Below are 19459 nucleotides of genomic sequence, written 5' to 3' on the forward strand. Positions count from 1 at the left end.
ACAACTTTTACTGTTCAAAATATTTTTTTGAATCTTTCTTTGGCGCAGTGGAGAAGAAGTTGATATCTTTACCATTTTTGCCTGTCATAAAATTTGGGTTTGCTTTTTTTTTTGCGAAGCGGGGTGGTTTTTAAAACATTGTTGTTTTTTAGGAGATTTGTGTAATAGAAAGTAAATGGTTTGTCTAATAGAAAGTAAATGTGTGACTTCGACTTTTTTGACTTGACTTTGACTTTTCTTTAACATAATAAACAAAAATATAATTAACTATGCTAGGGAAAAACTTAGATTTTGCTTACGCGTAGCACTTAACTATATAAACATTCCTAAAGGCATCCTAAATTAAAAAAAAATAATAATAACTACATAAATGTTTCTAGAAGCATCCTGGACTCATTAGAATAACAATAATAAAAAAGAAAGAAAAGACAATCACCTGCTCTCAAAAACCCCCAGGGTAGAAACCACCATCAAAATACAACTCTATCCACCCCAACCCCTTCAACCCGCTCCTCCCTCCAGACCTATAGCCCATTCACAGCCCCCCCCATCCCCAAGAATAAGAAAAACTAAAAAGAAAATAATTCCCCAAGAAATACTACTTTAACTTTTTTTTTTAATTGTGAGAGGTGCTAAGCCGCCCTGACGCTCACTTGAAGCAAATTCTATTTGGAAGGACCAAGATACTTCAAACTAAAACTAGATCTCACTACTTTCAATACCCACAACCAAGTTATTACATCTTCTTGTATCAAACAGTTCGTGGTAACGAACTGTAGTAAGGAGCGACCCGGCTCAATAGTAAACGAAACTCTAAAAAACGGAATTTCGATGCTAAAGGATATATCAAAAGAATCGGATTTTTATGCTGATTTCAAATATATAAGTTTCATCAAGTTTAGTTATTGTCATCAAAAGTTACGAGCCTGAGAAAAATTGCCTTATTTTGGAAAATAGGGGGTAACACCCCTTAAAAGTCATAGGATCTTAACGAAAATTACACCATCAGATTCAGCGTATCAGAGAACCCTACTATAGAATTTTCAAGCTCCTATCTACAAAAATGTGGAATTTCGTATTTTTTGCCAGAAGACAAATCACGGGTGCGTGTTTATTCGTTTTTTGTTTTTGTTTTTTTTTTCCCAGGGGTCATCGTATCGACCAAGTGGTCCTAAAGTGTTGCAAGAGGGCTCATTCTAACGGAAATGAAAAGTTCTAGTGCCCTTTTTAAGTGACCAAAAAAATTGGAGGGCACCTAGGCTCCCTCCCACGCTCATTTTTTTCCCAAAGTCAACGGATCAAAATTTTGAGATAGCCATTTTGTTCCGCATAGTCGAAAACCATAATAACTATGTCTTTGGGGATGACTTACCCCCCACAGTCCCTGGGGGAGGGGCTGCAAGTTACAAACTTTGACCAATGTTTACATACAGTAATGGTTACTGGGAAGTGTACCGACGTTATCAGGGGGATTTTTTTGGTTTGGGTGTGGGGTTCAGGGGAGGGGGCTATATGGGAGGATCTTTCCTTGGAGGAATATTTCAGGGGGGAAGAGAAATTCAATGAAAAGGGCGCAGGACTTTCTAGCATTACTATAAAAAAAAAACAATGAAAATATAAACATGAAAAAGTTTTTTCAATTGAAAGTAAGGAGAAGCACTAAAACTTAAAAAAGAACAGAGATTATTACGCATATGAGGGGTTCTAAAAATACTTTAGCATAAAGAGCGAGGTATTTAGGAGGAGATAAACACTTCACTCTTTATGCTAAAATTTTTTTAAATAATTTCAACTATTTATTCTACGGCCTTTCTGATTCAGGGGTCATTCTTAAAGAATTGGGATAAAACAACGTTTAGTGTGAAGAGCGAGGTATTAACGAGGGGACCAACCCCCTCATATATATAATCAAAAATATAAGAATATAAAAGTTTGTTACGTAAGTTAATTCTTAAGTTACGTATTTTTTTTTACTAATAAAAACGTTCGTTAAAAATAAAAGATCTAGTTGCCTTTTTAAGTAACCGAAAAATTGGAGGGCAACAAGACCTCCTTCCCCACCCCTTATTTCTCAAAATCGTCTGATCAAAACTAAGAGAAAGCCATTTAGCCAAAAAAAGAATTAATATGCAAATTTCATTTTAATAATTTATGTACGGAGAGCCAAAATCAGTCATGCATTAATTAAAAAACTTTCAGAAATTAAATAAAAAAAACAAGTTTTTTTAAATGAAAGTAAGGAGCGACATTAAAACTTAAAACGAACAGAAATTACTCCGTATATGAAAGGGGCTTTTCCTCCTCGACACCCCGCTCCTTGCGCTAAAGTTTGATTCTTTCTCGCAACTCTACTTTTTAAAACAATAAAAAACTTTAGCGTAAGGAGCGGGGTGTTGAGGAGGAAAAGCCCCTTTCATATACGGAGTAATTTCTGTTCGTTTTAAGTTTTAATGTCGCTCCTTACTTTCATTTAAAAAAACTTGTTTTTTTTTATTTAATCATGATCATGAACAGAACTTCTGATACGGTAAAACTCATTAAAGTTTCCGAGACCAAATTTTGCACAAAATATAACCAATGAGAAGTTCGCGAGTGCACTATTAGAAGTGCGAACGTATTATTGGCTCACGGTTTGGATTTCGGTGAGCAAATGGTGACCACTTTACAGCCTATTTCCATCTAATTAAAGATTTGCGTTATATGACATATCGCCTCCTCTGTTCATCCTAAAACATTAAAATAAAGGCCAAAGTCTTCAGCAATATCTGAACTTTAATAAAGGTTTGTATAAGTGTCCACTTGAAACTAAGTATATGAGTCGAAATACTCCTTCAAAGGTCGGGGTAATCTTTTAAGATAACTAGATTTTTGAAAAATTGTTTATAAAAGAAGGCAAATAATTTTGTGATTTTTTTTTTTTCAAGCCAGTATAGATGGTTCTCTGAATCCTCAATTTTTATAAGCAGAATAGCATTTTGTTTTAACGTTCACAATCGAAATGATGAAAAAAAGTGGAAATTCACACCATTTGAGTTAGCCACAGAAACGGAATACAACAAGAATATTACTTCAGAATTTCTCTGCTTCTCAATACCAAACAGTCACAAAATATAACTATGTTTCTGTATAGAGATTGCACATATTTGTCCATAAAATTGTATAAACTGCTATATATACTGCTCAGAATGTTTATACTTATTTTGATACATGCCATCCAATCATGCTGTTACGAATAGTTTCTAGTATATCAAAATTTTTACAGGACAATTCTTTTAGTTAATGCTAAATACTAAAAGAATTTCTAATGAAAGAATTTCTTTTTAAAGGAATTTCTTAATACCTAATGCTAAAAGAATTTCAAATTCTTATTTTTGTGCTCAAGAGACAAATCGAGATTTAAACGTGTGAACTGAATATCTGAACATCTCAAAACTAAAACAAAATTAATTAGAAATCTACCCCAGCGTGAAACCCCGTAAATTTAAATCATTAATCTATACCAATGAAATACAAAAATAAGCAACACATAACTATTTGGTCTTTTTAAGGATATTTCAACTCATGTACTAAGTTTGAAGCACATACCTACATGCATCCTTATTAGAGCTCATATGTTTTTGACGATTTTTGTCTTTATTCGGATGTTTTAGGATGAATAGAAGAGGAAATACTAACGAAAAGCTCTAAACTGACAGGACCAGCCATTATAAACGTTCACCAAAATATTGAGGTAGATATTGACAGTGTAATAAATAGATATGGCAGCAGAGGAAATAAACAAATAGACTTTTTCTTATAAAATCGTGATTTCAATAATTTAAGCAAAATATATCAAGCTTTTAAAAGTGGAAAGATACGCTACGTTGTTATGAAGTGAAATTTTGATTAGTAAATTTTTGAGATTCCGTCCAAGTTGAAACTGTTCATTAAAACTCTATTGAAAAAAATGGTGAGGGTTTTAAGTTAATGCTTTACTGCCTATAGTTAAAACCCTCGTTCTAAATGAATTCTGTGTGTTTCAATCTCTTTGATCTATTTTTTTTTTTTGCTACAACCCTAAACGAACTAGTACTTAATGTTTAATACATCTTTTACGAATATGCAAACAAAGCGATATCTTTTTGTTATAATTTAAACATATACGACAAGTTAATATTTCACACAGCATTTTCAACTACAAAATTCTAATAATTATTTCTACGAAATAATCTCTGCTGATTTTGCCCCTCATTCGGCTTGTCGGCGTTTTAAAACGTGCCGAATTCCTTTTGTAAGTTCTGAAGGGTCAAGGTTTTCAATTAGGTGCCAAAAACATTTAATTTCCCAAAAATTGAAGCTGAATACCAAACCTTCAATTGGTTCATCCAGATTTTCTGTAAAGATGGAAATACTCAATATTGTTTAGTGACCATTAATGATGGAATATTAAAACATATTATATTTTTCTTTATGTGTCTGTTTACTTGTCTTTCACTAGTAATATATGCAGTTTCGACGCTTGTCATTGCAGTCAAATCAGTGAATTGCGGCAAAAGTTTGGATTGATGCGTTGCCAGCTTTTACTAACTTATCAACATACTTGGTAAATGTACAATCAGGCAAAAGCAAAACTCTGAAGGATTTTTTATGACAAAGCAGCTAGAAATGACGCTGAGTGGGGGGGGGGGGGGAAGGATTCTCAATGGCTTCTTTTAAGGGAAAAAACGTGATGGTATTCGATTGGGAGCTATTGAGAGTCAATCTATATTCTTTGTAATCGTAAAAGAAGGAGTCTAGGAAGTCATCACTGAACTGCTTTTCTATCACTTAATTAGCTATTAAATATTTAAAAATAAAACAGAGTTCATCTCCATTTTTGAATCATTCATCAAGATATGCTAGCACAAACTTGATCAGGCATATAAAGATAGAACCGGCAAGTTCGGCTCTTTGAAGGGATCAGCAGGTTATGTTAGTCATTCTGAGGTAATGTCCCCTTTAATCAATGGGCGTATGCACTGCATTCGTTTGAAAAAAAAAAAAAAAAAAAAACAGAAGTTGAGCTAGAGAACGTTTGCTGACACCCATAACTCTTATGATCGTGGCCGCAAGAAAATTAGTTATGAGGTCAAATACTTTCTGAAAGTCGGCTGAAAGTACAAGGTTGACATGAACTGCAACAGACCACAGAACTGAAAAAAAAAGGCTGCAGCGTTGATCCGAAACAAAATCAAAGTTTAATGCAAGAGCTACAGAATGGGACACCTTGTACGCATTTACTCTACTTACAAAATGTAAAAGATCCAGTAGCGAGACTAAATTTTAAATGGTAACAGCAAATTTAAGTTACCAGAATGGTGCATCAACAGATATCTAAAACAGGCTATGACCAAACAATAGTTATTCTTAAATAACGGAAGGCACTCATCTAAATCCCATCTAACATCTATAGCCTTTTTGGCAAAGCAAAATCAGATTTAATCTGTTGAATCACCAACGCGTAAGAAAAATACACGTAAAGTCGGAACACTTATGAGAAGTCTTATATGTTTATTACGGTCAAAGATTTATATGCAGTTAAAACCAATAAATTCCAAATGTTTGTGAACAACATCACTTTCAACAGTCAAACTAATTTAAATCAAACAAATGTTTGAACACATTTAACTAACAGTTGAATCAGACTGCATTATCCTTCATTAAACGAGCTTTTCTTTTATATTCCAAGTGAGTTTTCCGTGCACCAACAGTAATACCAAAAATATCCTCATGGTAACGGCCACTATTCTAAAACAATACACAATTAATTAGAAACACAGCAACTCTATACTGAAACATCATAAAAATAGATATTATTTCCCTTCCTTTTCTCTGATAGCACAATAGTTGCACCTACTGACAAGTGGCTTTAAGACATATCGACTGATCTTGAAATATGACTTTTCCCAAGTTCCATACGACAGCTTGTGATATACTTCTACCCTTGAAATACCATTGAGGAATATAGCCACCTTTATATGTACACAAATAGAGATACACAAAAAAACTGTTCTTGACATAAATGGTTTCACTCTCAAGCAAAAATAAAAACAGAGAGAATTAAAAATTTAAAAGTATCTCAGATCCCAGATAACTAGGAGTAGAATAAGCGTTAGGAGTGAAACAAAAAGCTTTTTCGTAAAAAAAAAATTCATTCAATAGCGCATACCTAAGTGATACTGCAGATAATATAACGAAGAGGTAACGAAAGCCAAGAGCTCATATGACACTTGTGACAAGAGATCGGATCCAGTCCGGTTATGTCAATCACGCATCTAGAACTTATGCCTATTCTCGAACTCGCCAAAGCACTAGAAATCTCCCCAACTCCCCCAAAGAGGTTGGATCTGGTCCGGTTATGTCAATCACGTATCTAGAACTTGTGCTTATTCTTTCCATCAAGTTTTGTCCCGATCTCTCCACTCTAAGCGTTTGCCAAGATTTCTGTTTCCCCCATTCACCCCTCAAATGTCCCTGGATCCGATTCGAATTGAAAATAGAACATCTGAGACATAACATATTTCTATATATCAAGTTTCATCAAGATCTGATCACCCATTAATGAGATAAACATACCTCAATTTTCACAATTTATCCCTCCCAACAGCCTCCCCCAGATGGTCGAATCGGGGAAACAACCATTATCAAGGCAATTTCTGCTGGTCCCAAAATACGCCAATTCATTTTCATCGTCCTAGCTCCTCCAGAAGCACCTAAATCGCCAAAGCATTGGAAATCCCCCCCAGCTCCCCAGAGAGAGCAGATCCGTTCCGGTTATGTCAATCACAAACCTAGGACTTGTGCTTATTCTTCCCACCAAGTTTTATCCCGATCTCTCCACTCTAGACGTTTTCCAAGATTTCCGGTTTCCCCCTCCAGCATCCCCCAGTGTCACCGGATCCAGTCGGCACTTGAAACAAGGGATCTGAGACAAGAGATCCTACTGCATATTAAATTTCCTCAAGATCCGGTCACCCGTTCATAAGTTCAAAATACCTCATTTTTTCTAATGTTTCCGAATCAACCGTCCTTCCACTCCCCCACCCATATGGTCGAATCAGGGAAGCTACTATTTCTAATTTAATTGGTCCGGTCCCTGATACGCCTACCAGCTCTCAGCGATCGCTATATTGATCACGTATCTAGTTTCGAATCTTCTTCATGTAAAAATTGGGGTGGTCCGGGATTCGAGCCCGAGACCTCTCGCACCCTAAGCGAGATTCATACCAGTAGACCAGCAAGCCACACTATCATTCTTCTCAACTATCTCGTTTGCTGGTGGTCGACTCGGTGGACCGACCATTTCTAATTTAATCTGGTCTGGTCCCTGATAAGCCTGCCAACTTTCATCGTCCTAGATTATCTGGAAGGGCACAAACTAGCAAAACCAGGACCGACAGACACCCACCAAACAGACAGACAGACATGCAGATAGATCGATGGACAGAAATTGCAATCACTATACGTCACTTGGTAAATACCAAGTGCCATAAAAAGCAAGTGTAGCTACAGAAAAAAGGTTAATCATTTGATGTCGGACGGGCAGAAAATTGCACACGTAAATGAATAAGAGAAACAAAAAGAAGAACTTGTAACCAGTTAATCCACACACGCGTACCTACACATATAACCCTGTGTTTTAATTTTGACTCAAGATATCTCGATTGTTTTTTTTCCCATGTTTACTCTGCTCTTGTGTAGTTTTAAGTTTTCATGTAAAAATGAATTGCAGTGTATTCTCTTCTTATTTTGTTATACTTTGCAACAGTCATTTTCGCATATGACATGGGATAGATATGAATTATTATCATTACAATACAACTTGTATTTCAAATAACAACCAGGCCAAAAAGACAGGTTATTTAAGAGATTTTTATTAAATATCAAAGATACATTACTTTTATACTAAAATCACCAAATAAGTTTCTAGTACGATTGTTCCTATAGGACAGTAGTTTATAATCTTTGAATGCATTTTATTTTAAATTCATTTAGAAATATGTCTTTGTCCATGCCAAAAAATTTAATACTAGAATGAAAACATGTTTTAGTAGAGATTTCAAGGAACCGAGTTCTTTGCTTTTGGAATAACACCTATACATACATTGGAACAGGAGGTGTTTAATTAAAAAAGAGCCAACCTTGGCCCTTGGAAAACTGCAAAGTTTACTTTGCCCAATAAACGAGTCAATCAATGAATACACGTGTTTGAACTAGATGTGATGATCCTTTAATTTTTAAAGTTTCAGATTTAAATATTTTTGTCCCTTGAAATGTTCAGAGGCCAAAGTGATTTGACCAAAGCGACTTAGAAAATAACAAAATAAGAGACATTATTATATCAGTCTTGATGAACCAAATAACGGGGTAAAAATAACTTCAGGATTTTTGTTTGTTTGCGCATCTGTTCCAATAGGGACAAGGTCTAACAGCTCATTCAAGTATAAAATTAGTAAAAATGGCTACTGAAAAATTAATAGTTACTATGTTATTATTATTATGTAATTTTTAATAGTGAAATTTTTTGGCTTTTTCTCGTGACAAATCCAGTGGCTATATATCATTGTATGTTTTTTTAGCACTTGGTACTGCGTTCCTATCAACAAGAGTCGAAATTTCACTCAAACTATCCCGATCATATTAGCTCATATAGCTTAGGACCTTATCCTAGATCTTAGGATCTAGAGTACCGTCTCACCACTCACAAAGAAGTAAAAGTAGTAATATGGTACCCTCTCACTAGAACATCAGCCATATTCCGTCAAAGCTCAGGTCCTGTACTAACAGGGAAACTATTAAATTCAGTGCACAGCTGTGTCGTTTACTAGGCTATTATTTTTTTGAGGGGATGCAACTCTTCAATTTCACCCTGAAGCCATGTTTGCAGTCCCCATTCTAGTCAAGCAAGCTCATGAAAAGTCTACTTCAGCATCAATATGAGGACAGACAGGCATGCTTTCCCTTCCAAGGATGGAGGTAGGAATTTATGACAGAGTGTATGACTCTAGACCATCACACAGCATGAAAAGAGCTCCGGTCTCTTATACCCCTCGGCCTATCCTTACGCAAAATTAAGCTTAAAATATGATTTGCAAAAAACTGACGTGATAGGGGTATTTGAATACTATTTTCAACAAATAAGATTCTATAACAAATATTAAAAATTATTAAGCAGTTTTTGATCGCAAGCCTCTATTACTGATACATGGGGAATAACAAGAAAGTGGCAATAAAAGTCAACGTAACATCTCATGCTCACTCATGCACAAAAGGCAGTATGAAACGTGATTTTATGCTTTATGAAAGACTTTTGCTGTATGAAAGAGAATATTTAAATTGTATCTGATACTGAAACTTACAATGAGGTTTTCTACAGCCGATGCAGCTTCATCCGCGTTGATATTTTCATATTCTTGAAATATTGAAACTATAACCGATTTGACATCATTCGCCATGTAAAAATCTCCACATACATAAATATGACCGCCATGACTATCCAACAATTCATAAATACGACGGGCGTTGGCATCAATCATCATCTTATGTTGTACAAATTCCTGGATACAAAAATATAAATAAATCCAAACATGGTTCCATCTACAGTCAATTTCACGTTAAGTGAAAAACAGCAAATAAACAAAAGAAGAGTCGAAACTAGTAACGATAACTTCTTTCCATTAGACATGCAAGTGCCTTCACAAACGAAACTCAAACTGATTATTACCTTTTTTTCTAAGTCTGACTGCTACAAAACAACTATTATTTTTCGCTATTTCCCGAGCTGACCCTTAATTTTTTTTCGATAAATTTTTTCAATTTACGAAAACGAAATTTATTGCACATACTTTATTTAAAAAAAAAAAACTTTACGTTGAAATATATCTAATCATTCAATTTGATTTGGCTCTCCGCATAATCACGCATGCTTGTAGGGTAAAGGGATAGGCTTGAAAGTTATGCATTCAAACTTTGCTAAACAATCACAACCAATCACGGAATTTAATATACTTGGCGCCCCCAGAAAAGCAAGACACCAAAGAAAGTAATATTAAGTATAGTTCTAAACAGGCAAAACCCAAGGAATAAGCCTTCGAGAACGCCCTTTCCCCCGAAACATTTTTATGTTTACTATGGAATCTATTACCCAACGTTTTCCATTAACTTCACTTTTTTTACCCATCTTCAAAGTCAAAAAAAATTTTTGTGAACGTAAATCTGCCAAGGCCAGATTAAGGCTTTTTCACAATTTGAGAAAAGGAATGAACTCTATGCACAAAAAGAGAAAAAGTAAAAAAAATCTCAAGACAGCACTTACTCTCTCAATTACAACTTCTCGGGAGTAGGCAGTTGCAGCAAGCTCAATAGCGCCCATATTATGATATTTCCACTTCTCCTCTCTGTAAAGATCTAGTTCTTGGGTTCTATACCCTCCATAGAAAATAGCTGCGCCCAGATGTTGTCCAACTAAAATTATATTTGGATTTGTCAATATTGATGTGTTAGCATTATTACAAATTGACACAGAGCGAAATGAATCAGATCAAAAGTAACAATATTAGTCAACAATAAATACCAGCTTTTATCCCAAGTAATCTACAAAGATAGTTGAAAAGGTCGAAAAGTACTCAAAATGGTGAAACAAAAAAAAATGGAGTATCATAAAGATTTTTAAGATTAGAAATTTTCACAATAAGACACATATTTGTGGTCCCGTTTCTTAATTTATCTAGAATGGGACTTTGGGCCAATTTGAGGTGTGAGGCTTTGACCCAAACATTGAATATTAAAATTAAGCCCAAACAGCTTGGATTGGATGAAAAAAAAAAATTAATAATGATAATAACAGACTAAACCTTGTCTGCTAAGTCTGGACCAATCTAATAGGAGATATTGTACAGTTTCTCTAACTTCACATCTTTATATAGCTGGGGAATAGCCTATGGTTATTAACTAAAACTATTTAATTAGACTATTCTTGAAAAAAGTAAGAAATAACATTAGTATATAATTAATAAACTGACACCGAGCCAAAGGCTGACAACTTCTTCAAGGCAAGTAAATCGAAAAACAAAAACAAAACAATATTAGCCAACAACGGACACCAGATTTTTTCACAAGTAATTCATAAAGACAATGGGAAAGGTCAAAAAGTATTAAGAAAAACAATATAATAATAAATAAGGAAAAATGATTTCCAAAAATAAGATGAAAAAAAACAAACATATTTTTGGTTGCTTTTTTTTTGGATTTCGACATTTCACAGCCTCTTTCTGAAACCATTCCTGAAGTTCTTCTGATTTTCTCAAGGCTCTCGATATTCGATCATAGCTGTTAGATTATATAAAATTACCTTTCATCAGTTCTGCCCGATGCATCCAGAAAGACCTGAATGGTGCGATGCCTGTACCCGGTCCTACCATTATAATTGGTACAGTTGGATTTTCTGGCAAATGAAATCGAGGCTCACTAAAAAACAAGAAAAAATATTTATTGTGTTTTTTTTATATAAAAAACTTTGGCTAGCTCTAGTCAGTTAACAGTAAGAATCGTTTCTATTCGGTGTTTTAAGTTGCTTCAACACTAAGTACGTAATTTTCTCTGTCAAGTGTCACAATAAGTACAACCTTTCAATTTTATATAAGTTTTATATAATCACCCCAATCATCGTCTAAATCATCACAAATTAACTTTTCAAAAATTTGAATGTGTAATAGAGATAGAGATTGAAGCTAGCATAAAGCATGAAAGGCTTTCAGGGTAAAGTTTATAAAATATTGCCCTTACAGTTAATCACTTGTTCATCAAGAAATTCAATTTTGTTGCTGCTATATTGACTTTTACCTAATGCAACATAAACTTTAATAAACTAAAAGTCTAAGCTGAGTTTGAGCCTACTTTACATAACATTTGTTACGGAAGAAATTTTCTCCGTAAAGTAACTTTCACATCACGTATGTAATAGGCCATGCTAACTGGCGAAGTTACGTTACGTGTAACCTTTCACACTTAAACGAATCGAACATTAGGTGGGTAACGCAAAAAGTATGTAGCCATTATTTTCATCGTTTAAGGTCATCGCAATTATCATATGCACACTATAAAGAAATAAAAAAATGCAAAATAAAAAATGCAAAAAAAAAAAATATAAAGAAAATAAAAAATGCAGGATAGAGATAAAAGATTCAAGCTACTATCAAGCGTGAAAGGCTTTATAGAAATTTCAAAATTTATCGATTGCTCATTCAGAGATTCTGGGTCTGCAAAATTTTGCATCAACCCACAAGAAATCAATCACTGTTATAATGAACTTCCTGAATTTTACAAAAAGGATTGCTTTTCAGCTAGTATTGATCCCATGATCCCAACGGATTTAGGCGGCTAGATTTTTGCACCCTAGATATTGAGTAATACATTATATATATATATATATATATATATATATATATATATATATATATATATATATATATATATATATATATATATATGTATATATATATATATATATATATATATATATATATATATATATATATATATATATATATATATATATATATACTAAGCGTAATCTAGCATAATAGAATATACGATCCGATATACACCCTCCGAATAAACGATCCGTAATAGAAATTATACCCTCAGAATAAACAAATTCGAAAATACGTAGAAAATTTCCGTGTAAACGCAGATATTCGTCTTTTTTTAACATTCGTCTTTATAGCAAGAGAGTAAAGTGGTAAATAATTTTTAATCTTACTGGTCATGGAGTAAGCAGAATCTAGCGTAAGAATATATAATACATATATATATATATAAAAGACTCACAGGGGGAAAAGGAAGAGACAGAGGGAGCAAACCAATAGCGAGAAATGAGTATCAAAAACTGAGCAAAAGTACGACCAGAAAGACGAGACCGATGATGGAGATGGCATATCGAAGGTCCACGTAGCACTTAAGTCATGGTATCTTCTGTATACTATTCAGACTCACTTAAAAGTACAAGAAGAAAAAACATAAAGTACATCAAAAAGCTGTTCAAATCCTCCAGTAAAAGCAATAAAATCGAACTTGAACCCATTAAAAGCCAAAGTTTATATTATTCCATAATAGAATAACTTTAGCTCAAAGTTTTACTGATTACCAATAATATTGGCTCAAGACTTGTTTTAGAGTTTAACCAAGGAACCAAAACAGTCTATTTGCAAATGTTTGACACTAAGAAACTGCAATATACGTTCAGGGAAGTATATGCCAAAAATTGTGCTCCAAAATTGAGACAAAGCTCATCACTAAACCAATGAATTCACATTTTTGCATTCATTGATGTTCACTTCTTAGAATTACCATGATTGTAGTAAGAATAGTCCTTGGACAATTTCCATGGAAGACAACCTCCCTTCCCTTGTCTACAGGTTTGATTTAATAGATACGGTTTTGCTTGATCAATTGACAGCATAAAATATAAAGATAAAAGTTGGATTTCTCAAAATACCGATGACATGAAACTTTATAGTAGAACACAATAAATATTATAGACACAAACCTCCTGAAGAAGGCGTTTACGGTTGTTCCAATAGTAGCTTGATTCAGGTACATTGAACAGAGACCATTTCGAGATGAACCATCTGGGAAAAAAATTGTAATAAAAAAAAGAGAAACATTTCTTGGCCCAGGCGTTAAGACGCAACAAAAATGTCATTTCAAGAAGGATGCAATTCATTTCAGGGATGAGGTCCAACCATAGAAAAAAAAAGAGTTCTAAAGGAATTTCTAATGGAAAAAAGTTTGATTACCTCCACTGCTAAAACTTTTGAAATTTTGCGTTATTGTTCACAATAAAACTGAATCGACAATAGAATAATCGTTATTGGGAAATAGAACTGGATGCATATCCGACATTGAATTCATACGTGTAATTGGCATCATTCTATGAGCTTGGCCAGAGTCAACTCAACTCCACATGAGAAATCTGGGGAAGGTAAACAAGATGGTGTGTGAAATTAATCAACGCGTACTATGGAAATATACTATGTTTTCAATATCCGAACTTGAGCATTCTAGACTTATTAGAGTGATTTATAGGGACTTAAATTATATCTTGAAATTAAGGTCATTGTTTAAGCTTGTCTATAAAACTTTATTATTACATCTTATCAATTGAAACTGTGCGTAATCAGAAATTATTAATGTTGTCCATTTCAAATGAAGTGACCATTAATCATCTAACTAACACTACAAGCAACATGGACTGGTCAGTTTTTGTATTCAACAAAGTAGAAAGAAAAAATTCATAGAATTTACATCAAATTGACTCTAATTCATTCAAGAAGGCCGAAAGCCCGAGCAAAGCGAGTGGAATTTTCGAGGCCCAAAGGCCAGAGCTACCTTTTGAATGAAAAAAGGGCTATTTGAGAGGGCTATCAAAAAGCTAATTTAGCAGACGGTTTAGTTTCTTGTCTAGAATTTTTCTTATATATATATAAAGTTGGGTATGCGTGCTTGATCACTTTACAATAAATTTACAATTATAGCTCTAATCATAAATATTTTAGAGCATTTATAGAGAACGCCACCTAAGTGACCCAAGCCTGTTTCTTCCAAAAAGGAATGTACGAATTGATTATTTACAAGATAGCGGGTTTAGTATAAGCAAAAAAAAAAAAAAATAAATAGGTTTTAATGGTTAGAAATCTTATCCGATCAATAGGTTTTATCTTTAGTAACTTAAATAATTGAGTCCATAATCCAGTACGTATTTTTCTTCTTATTTTTTTTACGCGTTTCACCTTATTGAACACTGAATTTCACTCTATTTCAATGATGAAATTGCTCACCCTCAGTAATAAATTTGACAGCCCCAACTGTTAGATCCACACAGATTGGCGAACTCAGCAAACAGGAAGATATAGAATAAAAGCGTGGCTTCATTAAGGGGAGTTTAATGATGAGAGCTTCAGCGGGGATACTCAGTGATGAAAATTCTTCAAGGAAGCTCAGTACGGTTGGCCATTTGGAATGCTTCCACTGCTCAAACCTCCCCACATCCTGAAATAAATTGTACGCAAAACTGTTAATTTGGCAACATATTTCAAATCCTAAGAAATAGCATTACTTTTTTTTAGCTGTGCACCGAAAGCAATTAGAAAAAAGTAAAGTATATATGGCGGCCGTACAGCTTAGCGTCTTGATTCAATTTGCATGATATACCCAGGTAAGTTATTTCTAAAAGTTTCCGATACGTTAAATAAGAAATACAGCTACATCACCAACTCCTATCACTTTCAACTCTTAGCTTGATTCTAGTCCTTCAATTTTACAAGTGAACGAAAATCAAACATTTTTTTTTGCCTCCTCAGGTCCCTTGCTCGAGGGCATTCCGTGTTCTAATTTTCACTATCAATTGTAAGATTGGAATTAATTCAAAAATTGTTGCCTTATTTCTTTTAATGCTACGCTCTGACAAGAGTTCATCCACGACAGCCAGCGAGGTGTTATATTTGAAACAGAATTCGAGTCATATTTTATTTTGCATCACAAAGTTGGCTTAAGTTATTGTAATATCATTCATGAAAAGATATTTTTCCCTAGATAGCCTAAAAGTGCACAAAGAATGGCTTAAAGGTGCAAGTTATAGAATTAATAATGTAGTAGCAGGGTTTCAAAAGTTTTTAAATAGTAGTCTCTATACAGACTACTATTATAATAATAGAGACTAAAAATATAATACAAAGCAAGTAAGAAAACCCATATAGGGATTCAAAGACACTATTCTTCTTCATAAATTAAATAAAAAGTCTAATCAGCACAGATATATCGGTCAGAATTAAAATTGCAAAAAATCGAGGATACAGTGCCACGGCATATCTCTAAAGCTTAGACTCTCTTAAAGTACAGGTTACTAAAATTTCCTGAAAAGAAACCTAGATTGAACAGATATTCCTTTTTTTCCCACTTCAAATAAAATAAAAAACTGAGAATGCAAAAATGTAAGAAGAAACGAAAGTTTGAAGTGAGACTACCTCATCATTTGAATAATCAAAACTTAATAGCTATACAATTTGAGAGTAAAAAAGCACCCGTGAGAGCATATCCAAGCCTTCTTTTTCTTTTGGATCTGTAGCGTAGGTAGCAAGATCATATAGAAGCGATTGGGTCGGGGGAGTTGTAATATCCAAAAACTTTTTGAACCAGTCAAAGACTGTAGCAGGAGGTAGATTTTCATAACAAACCCATTCTTTCCTTGGGCCTGAAATAAAAAAAAAAAAAAAAAAAAAAAAAAAAAAAAAAAAAAAAAAAAAGAAGTATAAAGTAAAGCCAAGAATCCAAGAACAAACATGTAATATCACTATAGATAAAACAAAAGGCTGTACAAAGGCACTGACTTAACAACCCGATTGAATTACTACTAGTTGACTCTGTAATCTCATACAGAATCAACCCAGCTCTAGATGGGTTCATGGAGAAAAATGAGGAATACATACAGGAAAGGTATACAAAATCGAGGATAGTTGTCCCTCCCCCCAACACCCCACTTGTCTCCTTGGCTTAAGGGCCAAGACATGAAGATCAGCTCCATCGGGACTGTAAAGCCCAAATGCGTATCTTTTCTTTTTTTAGAGATTAAAATAATTGGCTTCCTTAAGCTCTTGAGACTAAACACATCTATTGGGTCTTCATTCATAAAATAAGGTTAATAAAACAACTAGAGGTTATGTTTCAAGTCATACATAACCACATTCATAATAGTTTGATGTGTAAAGCATGGCCATCAATTGGAGAAGACTCGAATCCAATCCCCTGGTGGATTTCATTAAAAAACGATCTTTTTTAGTATTTTCAGTAAAAATTAAAATAATAACAATCTAATACTGAAGCACAAATTAGGTACACCACAAACGCTGATATTACAAAAAAACATTTTTTTCTTTTTTTAATTGATGTATAAGCCACAACAAAGTAAAGGTGTTTATTTATAAGCCACAGTCTCCATGCCATTTTACTATAATAACTGAATACACATATTCGCTCTACATTTTCTCTCAGTTGCTCCTTTCTCGTTTTGCTGATCGTTTTCTTCTTTTTTTTATGTCCATCAGTAGTTCATGGACTGCCTGCTCATGCAATTAATCTTCTCATAGCTTCGTTTATTGGAAACGGCCAGGCATGTTCTTAGCATACAAAAAAAAAACAATCTTGATTTTTATTTCTTTTTCCTCAATATCACAAAATCCCAGGTTTGCCTCATTTCTATTTCTAGATTCGTCTTGTCACGACAGCAAATTCAAATTTTTTTGGTTGTTCCATGTCTACATAAAATACAAGGATTTTGCCTTAGATAAGAGAGCATTAGTTCGAGAAAAAACACAGAAACAGAATTATTTTGTGGAAAATAATGCTAATTACAACAAATGCAACGAAAATGTAAATATTTTGAATGCTGAATATCTATACACTCCCCTCCCAAATTGAAAAAAAAACATTAGCCATGCCAGCAAGCACCAGACAAGACACCATATAAAAAAATAACGTAAAAATAAGTTACCCAAATCAGACAATAACAAGTTCTGTTTTTGTAAAAAAAAAAATAAAAATAATAAAACAAAAATAAAATTTATCCTTAACAAGCCAGCCCGACTATTTACAACACTAGACAGCCCTTGCCCCACTTACCTAGGCTTTGTGGTAACAACATTACAATTAATAAAATAACATAATGGAATAAAGCCGAAGTACAAGCATTAATTAGGAAATATTACCAGCAATAGTCAACATTTCCTTCTGTATCATCAAACGGTGAGTCTGTTCAAGACTTGGGATAGGATTTAGCTTCTGAATTACCTTCGATACCATTTCATCTGCATTTTCTGAAAGTATCCCAAGATGATCACCAGGCTCGAACGAGACAGGGTTATTCAAGCACAAATCTTGCCAAGATAATCTGATTTGAACCGTGCATGGACTAGAATATATAATACAAGATATGTATATGCATGTATTGAATCAAAAACAAAAGCTGCAAGGCCCATGGCTAAGAAAGCACGAGCCGAAAATTTAGGAAATCCAAATGTGCTTTTGCAACATGGTTATATTCCTTCAGTGGTTGCAGCAGCAGCTGCAACCAAGTAAAGAGTGAACCAAACTCCTCAGTAACTGAGAATGAAAGAAAAGTCTTTTGAACAGGATTGTCAAATCCAAAAAGAGATTCCTATTTGCATCTGGTCAAAAATGGTAACTATTATCCCATTTAGACACAATAGTAAAAATAATTACAAAAACTAATTGAGGAATTTCAATAAGAATCCGAAAGCCTTCGCAAACAAAAGCAGATCGAAACAAAAACTAAACCCTTAAAATCATCATGGTTCAAAGCCTTTGAACCCTGGATTTCACCCTCATCCGCCTTCCCTTCACCCTTTTGAAAACACGGTACAATAAATATACTCTAGCCGAGATGGTGTTGATGAGTCTGCTTTATTTTATTTTTCTCCTACGACAGCAGGCCGCCAGACTGTTATAGTTAGATGTTTACAGGGCTTAATGAAAGCTAATACTTGCACCTACGTGCTATTTTTACAAACGGCACAAGAGTTAAGTCCCCAATGGCACCAAAAATGACATTTTTTTGTTGCATTTCTGTATACGTCACAGATATCTACTCACTGCAAACAAAGCAGCAAGCTTAGAAGCTCGAAACCCTTCAAAAACAGCGGCAGATCAAGATAAAATTGCACCCTCCGAATAAACAAGTTCGAAAATTCGTAACTAGAGGTTTTAATCGCCACCCTGTGAACAGATGAAAATCATACTGTAGCCAGGATGGCAATTATGCATAGTTTTGTCTCAAACTTCTTTTTCTTTTTTTTTACCCTTTAGTAACAGAAATTTGTATTGAAATTCATAAACGTAGAAGTTCTCCGTGTAAACACAGATATTCGTCTTTTTTTAACATTCGTCTTTATAGCAAGAGAGTAAAGTGGCAAATAATTTTTAATCTTACTGGTCATGGAGTAAGAATTTAGTGCAGGCAGTATCAAATGCAAGAGACAGAAAAAAGATCCAACATCAGAAAAAATAAGAACAGACAACATTATAAAGACGATTTAACCGAAGGTGTTACATCAAAGGAAGATAAATAATGACAATCTCCCTGAAAAATTGACGCTATTAACAACAAATAGGGAGAAATCATAGAGAGGGATTGCTTGTTTATAAACCAAATATATCAACGAATCAACATTTTACAAACATAATGCTTCAAGCGAAGATTATGTTTAGATCACATCTTTAGGCTTATTATCGGACCTATTATATAGGCTTACAAGGGATCTTGAGTGGCCCATAACTTAGCATTAAAATTTAGCTACCAAATTAAACTCATCCAGTGGTGTCACTTGCGGACCCCCCCCCCTACGCATGATTATGCTTCCCCTCCCCTTAT

At 34.1% G+C, this 19459-nt stretch overlaps 1 protein-coding gene across 2 annotated transcripts; it reads right to left on the reverse strand.

Moving 5' to 3' along the window:
- Nucleotides 1-4283: 4283 nt before the first annotated feature.
- Nucleotides 4284-18002, reverse strand: LOC136042692 (nitric oxide synthase 1-like). 2 transcript variants are annotated; one of them, XM_065727653.1, is made up of 8 exons: nt 17778-18002; nt 16098-16267; nt 14856-15066; nt 13565-13646; nt 11369-11484; nt 10334-10482; nt 9378-9575; nt 4284-4373 (listed from the first exon to the last, which is right to left on the reverse strand). In XM_065727653.1, exons 1-8 carry the CDS (start codon nt 17869-17871, stop codon nt 4299-4301), a joined length of 1095 nt encoding a protein of 364 aa, XP_065583725.1. In that variant the 5' UTR covers nt 17872-18002; the 3' UTR covers nt 4284-4298. The 2 variants fall into 2 exon arrangements, with proteins under 2 accessions (XP_065583725.1, XP_065583724.1); XM_065727652.1 differs by lacking the exon at nt 4284-4373 and adding an exon at nt 5567-5766.
- Nucleotides 18003-19459: the final 1457 nt, after the last annotated feature.

This window comes from Artemia franciscana, unplaced genomic scaffold (assembly GCF_032884065.1).
Source record: "Artemia franciscana unplaced genomic scaffold, ASM3288406v1 Scaffold_1787, whole genome shotgun sequence".
NCBI classification, from domain to species: Eukaryota; Metazoa; Arthropoda; class Branchiopoda; order Anostraca; family Artemiidae; genus Artemia; species Artemia franciscana.